Source organism: Poromitra crassiceps (genome assembly GCF_964638095.1).
Source record: "Poromitra crassiceps genome assembly, chromosome: 9".
NCBI classification, from domain to species: domain Eukaryota; kingdom Metazoa; phylum Chordata; class Actinopteri; order Beryciformes; family Melamphaidae; genus Poromitra; species Poromitra crassiceps.
In genome coordinates, this window is record NC_139630.1 from 25,132,101 (window position 1) to 25,142,657 (window position 10,557).

Sequence of the window (10,557 nt, forward strand, 5' to 3'; positions counted from 1 at the left end):
CAGCCAGTATGGAAGTATGCATGAATCAACTACGGTGACAGACGCACAAGTGCGCGCGCGTGCGAGCGCACACACACACACACACACACACACACACACACACACACACACACACACACACACACACAGAAGTTCAACAGGAGGATAGTCCATCTGTAGGTTTTAATCCTTTAAACTACAAAGGCAACACAATGTGAAGCCATTGTCAATTAGCCTAATCCAGTATTAACACCTCTATTAACACCCCTTGATCAATCACTGGGGGCTATGCATGCAGAGGTATAGGAATAGATGTCTGCTCTCCTCTGTGTGGTTAAATTCACAAGAATATGACATTACATGGACATGTGACAAGACAGTTTGATGTTATTCAAAAAGCCACACAAGCAAATAGACCATTTCTATTCCTATGTAAGGAAAATCACCCAAAATAAACAGCGCGAGCGCAACGGTATGGTTTTTAATTGTTTACTTTACAACTATATTTATAGAGTGAATTTCCAGCAAATGTAAAGATGCGGCAGAAGAAGAAGAAAACGTTTGGGATAGGGCGACAGCATTTTTATATATAGAAGTGTCTCAAGGTGGGGTCTCTGGGGACACAGCAGGGGTCCCTGAGAAGGGGGGGGGGGAGGGGCTCCAGCAGGGGGTCACCAGCAAAATGAGGAATAGTTTATTTCCACTATAATTTAATTCGCTAGAAATACCCCCAATTAGAGAATGTATGAGAATGATTATACTAATCATAGGTTTCACTCTCACCACTGCAACCCCACCCCCCACAGTGTAAACTACAAGTCACAACGTCGATACTAAATTAACAGCAGCAAAATCTTCCCCATATGGGGGGAATTCCTGGGGCAAAGTCTTATCAAATGAACGTGTGTTGTTTATTTAAGCGCCTCTGACATGAAAAAGTGTGGGAGCCCCACAGCACGCAGGAGGTGCTTTATAGAATGGGCAAATGCTCGACAGCCTTGCCTTGGTGACATCACTGTACGACAAAAAGAGTCGCTGGGGGAAGCGAAGGCACCAATCAATTGAACCACTGCGCCGTGGCGCACAGAGGAGAGGCGACGCGCTCCCCGACGCAGCAAACAAGGTCCAAGGAGCGACACTTCAGTGCGCTTTATCTCTCCAAAAAAAAACGCTCCGCTCAACTTTGATCTCCGCGAACTGTTGGGCTTTTTGAAGATGTTCAACCAAGATGCGTTATACTTAGATCGGTCCTGCCTACGCGAACCCGCTTCCTCGTAGACTTTAACATTTTTCCCCCACCTTTCTTTCCGTATATTGACCAAAGACCTAACCCGATTTGCAGCTGGTGAGAATATGTGCGAGAGGCGATCGGTGCAGTGCATGGGCTGTCTTGGGTCCGCCGAGGAAACGCAGCGTGGATTAAACACGAATTAATGTGGAATTTATCGGAGCCCAAAGGTGGAACCGGACACAGCGCTTCCTCATCAGGTAAAATAACAGGGATGGATGTGTGTTGTTGTTGTTGCACTGTTTCAGTTTTCCTTAGAAGAAAAACTCCTTTCAATCGTAATCATGTAAATGGGTGTCAAATGAGGTGGTTCTCGAAGAAAGATGTATTTTCCCTTTGCGAATTGACACTTCTTCCACTATAAGCTTATATCGGGTGTGTGCGTAAAAGTTGCGCATTTCCATTTTGAACCTCGGAGGGGGGGGGGAGAAAATCTGTGGGGAAAAACTTGCGCTAGTAAAAACTTATTTCTCTCTCGAATGTGCTATTCAGAAGACGTTTTACTTTTTGATGTATGTCTTTTTTGATGTGCTGTCCCGGGCTACATCTGGCCCTGGTACGCACGTCAGATCTAACACCTGCGAGCCTCTTGAAGTAACCCTATCCCTTATGATTATAGTCATACATGACCGTCAAAGCCTCTGCAAATAGACGCTTGTTGCACCGTCTGACTTGCCTCTCTTGGGCTGTATTTTGAACGCTTTTTTCCACTGACATTATTTCATGCTTCCTGTGATCTTTCGAGCTACACACACACACACACACACACACACACACACACACACACACACACACACACACACACACACACACACACACACACACACTTATATTTCTCTTCTTTTATTTATATCCATTCACTAAACATCTTTTCTTATCTCTTCTAATTGGGGACTTTTTTTTTTGTCTGCGGTCTCCCCCCTCAGCTTCTTTGATTTCTCTCTTTCCTGTGCCACCCCCCCCCCCCCCCCCCACACACACCCACACACACACACACACACTTTTTTTGTAGTACTCTTTCATAACTTCCTCGCCTTGATATCTTCATGTTTTAGTTTGCCTCTATAATGTTAAGATCAATCTCCTATTTCAGATAGAAGCACCGTATAGCCCACTGGGGTGTTATTCCCAGCCCTTTTTTGTTCCACTTCAAAGTGAAGACGGTGTCTCCCCCCTTTTTTTAACCTGCTCTCCCCCTTCAATAATTCCTATTGTGTGGAGGGAGGGAGTAGCTCCACACAGCTGGGGGGAACGCTGCAGTGAAGCCCCCGATGTCTCCCGCTCATGTCGATACCTCAGCCTGCCCCTGTGTGTGTGTGTATTGACAGAAACCCCAACTTTCTCCCCCACACAGGGACTGACTGATCATGGTCGCCGTGGTCCGCTCTCTCATGGTACTGCTGCTCGCTCAGGTGTTGCTGGAAGGTGCCGCGGGACTGATCCCCGAGGTGGGCCGCAGGAAATACATCAGCGAATCCGGGAAGCAGACCCCGGAGCAGTCGGAGGGCGTCCTCAACGAGTTCGAGCTCCGGCTCCTCAACATGTTCGGACTGAGGCGCCGGCCCACGCCGAGCAGGCAGGCCGTGGTGCCGCAGTACATGGTGGACCTTTACCGCATGCACTCGGCCAATGGGGACCACAGCGCCAAGCGGCCCAAGAGCATGGGGAGACACGCAGAGAGGGCCGCCAGCAAGGCCAACACGATTAGAAGCTTCCATCACGAAGGTATGTATTAGTGACATACCTTTAACCTGTCAGCCTGGAGAGCTCCTTCGGCTCTACTCAGACGAGCCAAACCTATATTTAAACATGACTCAGTGCGCCGGGACTGAACTTCAAGAGTCTTTGCTGTTTTATGGGGACGTTAGTCATCGAAAGGGTGACACGCATTCCGAGTCATTTTGCGTTTCATTAATAAGCGAATAATGACTTGAAATCTCTACCGACAACGATTTACAGACGAGCAACTGATGCGCAATAAAGCTCCCTCTAATTCCGTGTGAGTATTATGTGATGCAACCTTTGAGCAGACATTCCACAGGTGGCGCAGCCACAGTGGTGGTGGTATCTCCCTGCATGGGGTAATTTGTTTCTTAATAATTGATGCTGTTTGCGTGGGCTCTGAAAACAGTTTTTCCAGACACGCACCACAGGAGCAGGATAAAGGCTGGTGTGCCTGCCTGCCTGCCTGCCTGCCTGTGCGCAGGTGATAGTCATCGTCCTGTTACTTCAATAACACACACGACATGACATTATTACCAACACACATTATGACAGAGAGTCATCGCGTCCGACTGAATTCAGAGTCATTTTTGAGCGGGACTGAAACGAGTCCTCCTCCTCGGTAAACGGGGGAAGGGGCGGGCTGTGCGCAAATCGCTCTCTCTCTCTCATGCGCGCGCTGTGCGCCATTACGCACGTTCCAATAATATAACAGCTTAATTGCATACCGCTAGGCTACTTTAGTTTATAACCTGGATATGTGCCGATTGTTGAATTTCAATTTAATCCCATTTCCCTCCCCGGAAACATATGTTTGTCAGATGATTGTGCTCGTCGGTTCATACAGTAAAAGTTCATAGCCCCCGCCGGCTAAAGTGCATTAGTTCACCACGCGTAACGCGCTTATCCGGTTATTGATGCAAAGGCTCGCTTATAAAACTGGACTGGATTTGGATACGATATTAATAGTCACCCTACAACGTCCAAATATAAACAAACGGTGCTGCTAATATTTATTTGCTTATTCAATTTAAGCGGCAGAGTGGTGCACTTGGTCATCATATTCAAAACGCCTTCAAAATGTATGAAAATGGATCGCAAACCTTAATGGTTCCAAATATCTTAGCGAGCAAATACTTAATATACATTTCAAATTCCTATGGCGCACACGTGCACGTTTTTACAATATAACAAGCCACTGAGTCCATAGGTTGTTGTGTGTTTTTTTACACAGAGTCCTTATACAGAGTGGTAAGTGTTTTGAGTGGGGAAGTTTCCACCAGGGGTGAGTCAGAGAGGGGTGGTTGAGTGGTTGCTTGGGTGTTCTCCAGAGGCCTCAGTGCGATGACACCCAGTGGCTACACTGACACATTACAAACAACCCCTGGCCCCAGGCGGCCGGGGGCGGGGGGGGGGGGGGGGGGGTGAGTGACTGCTCCCAACCCACGACTGGAAACCTCTGCAGCGCCGGGGCCAGCCAGCGCACACCTTGACACCAGCGAGCGGCCATTAGACGTGTGCTCAGGACTGTGTTTACATACACTCCCCATGGGCGTTTCATCCTATGCTCACAGAGTTTTTGCAGGGGCTGTTAAGTCTTCCCATGTCAAGAGGCATGGAATTGATGGCCACCTAACAAGCATGTATACTACAGACGTTAAGCCCGGCGACATCAAAGCGAGCCGGCTTCCCAAATCATCCATCTACATCTGCTCGCCGATATTAATTTCAGCGGGGTAATTCGTTTCTAGGCCCCTATCGCTTTTCAAAAATAACCGTTCTCCACGCCAAATAGAACGTTTCCACTATTACGCGGGGAAGCGGCTGCCCCGGGGACGGGTCGGTGATGAATGGCCCCGACGTTAGTTAGCCCCGTTATCTTTCGCTTTGGCACGCGGCGCAAAAAAAGAAATCAGGAATGTTGATACACTCATATCTGTGGTTCACAAGTTTTCTGACAAGCCACGACTTGTTCACACAGCGGCTCCTCCGACGAGAGAGAGAGAGGGAGAACTGAAAGAAAGAGAGGAAGAAAGACACAGAGAGAGAGAGAGAGAGAGAGAGAGAGAGGAAAGAGGATTTGGGGCTAAGAGGAACAGGGGGCGAGGGGGATTTGGGACTGGGGAGCGAGGAGAGGGAATGAGAGACAAGGGGGTTTCCCACATCAAATGAGGAGTGATAGGCCTAATTGAGGTCTTTGTGCCTCTGGAGGGAGGTTTAGGATGAGAAGGTTTAGGATGAGAAGGTGGAATTTCCTAAATGTCTCCTTTGAAAAAAAAGCAGCAGAGTTCAAAGTTTGTGTTGATTTGACCACACCAAACAGATTCAAACCTATGTATATATATATGCATCGTCTTGTGATCTTCGTCAAGTAAAAGTTCAAAGGAGGACTTACGAGGGTAGAAAATTGACGCTTTTATAAACATTTCGTGTCATTTATTGTACACTTTAAAGGGGAGTAGCAGTGAAATTGAGTATACAGATATGATTTTCATAATGATGCCCCCGGGACAGTTATAACCGTTGTCTTAACGACACGTTCACCGTCGTATCTTTCAGCCAGAAACAACAAAGAAGAGTTTGATGTCGCTCCACACTGGACTGTGATTGATAGAGGTGGCAGTGGTGCCAGACGATGAGGTTCTGGCAATACATAATGGGGATATTGGGTTTTGATGACATATTCCCAGGTTCAGAACTGTGAGCACATCAGCTTTACAAATAGAACTCAGTTGGCTGTAAAATGTCAAACAAACATTCTCATCATTCCCATTCACTTGTGGATGGATTGCCTCCAGGGCTCCACATACTAAATGGGATGTTCAGATAAGAGAGTCTGGTTCTCTTAGCGTCTGGCTTTTGAGAAAGACTTGCTCGCATTCATTTTGAAAAAACCTTCATATTCCCTGTAATGAATCATATATAATTTCAGAGCTGGCACAGTTCTGCAAAAGGTTAACACAAATGGTTGGCATTTGAAAGACATTAACATTTTGGCGTTCATCTGATAAATGCCATATTGACTTCCCTGTTATTGTTAAGGATTTGGCTTTGATGATGCTTAGATATATGGTGCAGCCCCTTTTTCCATACGTGCGCTAATAGTGGGGATTGCACGGAGCAGCCAATTTGTAAAGGGCAGATATCCTTCCTCCTAGCACGCACAACAGAAGATGCTATCGCTGCTCCTCTGCCTGATCTTATCAGAACATGGCTTTGATCTTCTGACATTTTAGCCCCGCTAAATTTACGAGCATCACACTAATGATGCCATTAGATCACCGCAAGCATTTGCCTGCTATTAACTGAGTCATACGTACAAACTGAGCCTTCAGGTGTCTGACGTGACGCCTGTGTGTGTGACAATGACCCACCACACCCACTCACTACAACCACCACGTGGCAGCACGCATGATGCAGCCAGGAGGAACGCTCTTCAGCTGTGTGTGTGTGCGTGCATGGACTGTTTGTGTGTGTGTGTGTGTGTGTGTGTGTGTGTGTGTGTGCGTGTGCGTGGACTGTTTGTGTGTGTGTGTGTGTGTGTGTGGACTGTTTGTGTGTGTGTGTGTGTGTGTGTGTGTGTGTGCATGGACTGTTTGTGTGTGTGTGTGTGTGTGTGCGTGGACTGTGTGTGTGTGTGTGTGGACTGTTTGTGTGTGTGTGTGTGTGTGTGTGTACGTGCATGGACTGTTTGTGTGCGTGTGTGTGTGTGTGTGTGGACTGTTTGTGTGTGTGTTTGTGTGTGTGTGCGTGCATGAACTGTTTGTGTGTGTGTGTGTGTGTACGTGCGTGGACTGTTTGTGTGTGTGTGTGTGTGTGTGCGTGGACTGTTTGTGTGTGTGTGTGTGTGTGTGTGTGTGTATGTGTGTGTGTGTGAGAAAAAGAGAGAGAGAGAGAGAGAGAGAGAGAGCAAAGTAAACTATGTGAGAAACCAGCATTGGGGAAGTCTTTCCCGGATCCACGAAGCCAACTAGGTTTAATCATAGATTGTGTTTCTCGTTCCCCATGCCTAAATGTTAACCTCTTTATTCCAGCCTTGGCGTGCATCTCAGACCCCTAACCCCCTGACTCTATGTTTACCTCTGTGTGCTATCTTCTGCCTGCAGAGTCCATGGAGGCCCTGGCCAGCCTGAAGGGCAGAACCACCCAGCAGTTCTACTTCAACCTCACTTCTGTCCCTGGAGGGGAGCTCATCACCTCTGCGGAGCTGCGTATCTTCAGGGATCAGGTCATGGGAGCCGGAGCTGTGGCCGCCCGCAACAGCTCCAGCAACAGCAGCAGCACCATCAACAACAGTGCCCCCCCCGCTGGTGGCCTCCATCGCATCAACATACACGAGATATTCGGAGCCCCCGCCGCCCACGGCGGGGAACCGCTGACACGCCTGCTGGACACTCGGCTCGTGCAGGACTCTCTGAGCCGCTGGGAGAGCTTTGACGTCAGCCCCGCCGTGTCCCAGTGGACCTCCGGGGGGCGCCGCAACCACGGCTTCATGGTGGAGGTGCTTCACCCCGGGCAGAGGGAGGGGCGCGGGGGGGAGCACAGCCAGAGACAGAGCAGGCATGTCAGGGTGAGCCGGTCCCTGCACCAGGACCAGGACTCGTGGCCCCAGGCCCGCCCCCTGCTGGTGACCTACGGCCACGACGGCCGCGGGGACTCTGTCCTGCACACGCGGGAGAAGCGTCAGGCGGCCCTCCGCAAACAGCGCAGGAAGCACCAGCACAAGGCCAGCTGCAGGAGGCACGCCCTGTACGTGGACTTCAGCGATGTCGGGTGGAACGAGTGGATAGTGGCGCCCCCTGGCTACCACGCCTTTTACTGCCACGGGGAGTGTCCCTTCCCCCTGGCGGACCACCTCAACTCTACCAACCACGCCATCGTGCAGACGCTGGTCAACTCGGTCAACTCGAACATCCCCAGAGCCTGCTGCGTGCCCACCGAGCTCAGCCCCATCTCCCTGCTCTACCTGGACGAATACGAGAAGGTCATCCTGAAAAACTACCAGGACATGGTGGTGGAGGGGTGCGGCTGCCGGTGAGAGAGGGACAGCGGGACGGACAGAGAGAGGGACGGGGGCGAGAGACACTAAGAGAAAGAGACTTATAAGAGGTTATCATGGACACCCGGTTTCCCAATGAAGACGTTTATTTATATGAAAGAAAAGACACAAAACAGAGCTATTGTGGAAGAAGAAGAAAAAACTATATATGAATATATTTATGTCTACGTAAAAGTTGGGAAAAAAATAAATATTTTAATCAGAGGAATATTCCTTTACTGGTTTTGAAAATGTATTTCCGATGTACATTTCGAAATGGGTGCAATACCACATGAAGTACAATGCTCAGATTTTTATTTTGTATTTATTTCTATTATAACCACTTTATTTGTAAATAAACCATGTGTATTTATCGTGAGAAAAACGTGGTCGCTCCAGTTTTCCCCCCCGAGTTTTCCGAGATCAGCTCTCGTGAAACACCGGCGTTGCTGTTGACGTATATTCTTGTCAGACTGGGTCGACGTGTGTGGCTGCTGACTCCATAACATGAATAACACCGTTTCAAAACGCAGGAGCAGAAGCTCACACCCGGGCGCTGACTGCAAACCATGCTCAGTGTAACTGGAAACCAACAACAATAGAAGTTTAGAGAGGAAAGTGACAGGGTGCAATGGCGTAATGGACGGCAGTCGGGTGTAGGGTCACAGGAGGGGAGTGACAGGCTACGAGCCGACAAAATGTGATAGACTCCCATGGGAGGATTAGCAAAACAACAGAACATGTTTTCCTGCGTGACATGTCATTGCAACGATCCCTGGGAAGGCTCTCCCTAAAAAAAAAAGCCCCCCATGTTTTTTTGGGAGATGGAAAAAAAGGTAATCTGTAAAAAGTCGCAGCCCGAAGAAAGTCTGCGAGTTTATTTATACAGTAGCACGACTTGACAAATTGCTAACTCTGCAGCGGGACACACCGACAAGCCCCTTAGCAAGAAAAGAGTCTCCTGCAAGTTAATTAATAATAAAGACAAACAAACACACACACACAGTACACACACACACACACCTGTACCTGCCCCCGTACTGCACACGCTCAGACAGATTCTTCCCTGCATCTCGCTGGGAGTTTGGCTGCCTTCCGTTTGCCCGTCTCTGAGTCACAAAAGGTCTCTGATGTGTTTCTGGCACTGAAAGAAAAGAAAAAAACAACGCCGCCCGCCGGTTGGCCATGAGGGACGTTTCAGAAAACGTGTTAGCAGCAGCGAGATAATGAACTGCAACACAAACAATACCACACACTGACAACACACCGAGAGAACAGCTTAAGCGTCATGTTTTATTCACAGAGACAGCGGTGTTGTTGGCTGGAGCTGGCAAAAAAAAACACAAAACGTATCGGATGTCCCGGCACGAACGTCAGGAGTGAAATATCTTAATACTGCCTATGTTCTCGGTGCAAAGAGCAAACGCGCTATCTATACTAAGACCAAACACGATTGAGTCAAAACGTTCCAGAAAGAGACAAGATGAAAACTCATACTGCAGCCACAATAGCAGCAGATGAGATAATGAGAGAGAAACGGAGAGAGAGTTTTGACTGACTGCGTGTTTCTGCTGTGTTTGCATTAGAAAGGCTTTGGAAGGGAACACAAGGCAGCTGAAAATCCTCTAAATAGACTGTTTTTTATGTGCGCGCACATTGGAACCGTGGAATGTTGGTTTTCAATCTCAGACACATGCATACGCTTGCATGGAAAACCAACGGCGGTTGTTTTTTCAATCATCTATTCAAGGGTTTCCTGGTGGGCTTTTTTCTCTTGAAAAACAAAAATGTGCGCGTGGAACAAAGATACGCTTGTTACTCGTATAGGAATTGTAAATCAAAACATTTTAGAACGGAGCCGTGACTTTGATTCACGGGGGAGGGGGGGGGGAGTAAAAATATTGAATTGTCAAATTCTTTTTATGTTCCCCGGGATCGCGTCGACCTCGTACTATACTAAACACACACACACACACACACACGCAGCGTTTGCCTCGCCAAACTGCTTTTCATTGTATCTTATTGACACAGACATTGGTTAGGCAATAACAGATGTCAAAATAGCCATTCTTATCCTCTATGGGTGTAGAGCACCCATCTACTGTCGATGATGCAAGGAACCAGTCATTTTGTGTTCTATCACCCTCCCCCATCTCAACACCCACACAAACACACACGTACGTACACACACACACACACACACACACACACACACACACGTACACACACACACCTCCTCCTTCCCACCACATTTCAGTTTCAATCTTCTGCATGTGTTATTTTATTTTACCTTGCATCCGCTCCCCCCCCTCTCTTATCCCATCTGGTGTCCATTTCTCCTGTGTGGACCCCACCACACCGCAGCGCAGCACATGGGCTCCCCCATCGCCCTGCCAGTAGCAGCAGCAGCAGCAGCAGCAGCGGCGCCTGAAAACACCCCTGCACACCATTTTAATGGACTTGGGGAGGAAGTCACTTGGCTGGGTTAATAAACTTAATGAACATTTTGATCCAAATCAACACACACGCA

The 10,557-nt window shown here is 48.4% G+C and overlaps 1 protein-coding gene across 1 annotated transcript; it reads left to right on the plus strand.

Annotated features, from left to right (window-relative positions):
- The first annotated feature begins 1,085 nt into the window (after window positions 1-1,085).
- On the plus strand, window positions 1,086-8,323 carry bmp2b (bone morphogenetic protein 2b). The gene is made up of 3 exons (XM_083643170.1): window positions 1,086-1,467; window positions 2,622-2,992; window positions 7,096-8,323. Exons 2-3 carry the CDS (start codon window positions 2,635-2,637, stop codon window positions 8,025-8,027), a joined length of 1,290 nt encoding a protein of 429 aa, XP_083499296.1. The 5' UTR covers window positions 1,086-1,467; window positions 2,622-2,634; the 3' UTR covers window positions 8,028-8,323.
- The last annotated feature ends 2,234 nt before the right edge of the window (window positions 8,324-10,557 follow it).

Coding starts and splice junctions, on each gene's coding strand:
- bmp2b (XM_083643170.1), top strand. CDS start 2,635: ATGGTCGCCGTGGTCCGCTCTCTCATGGTACTGCTGCTCGCTCAGGTG. Junction 2,993..7,095: donor TAGAAGCTTCCATCACGAAG/GTATGTATTAGT, acceptor TTCTGCCTGCAG/AGTCCATGGAGGCCCTGGCC.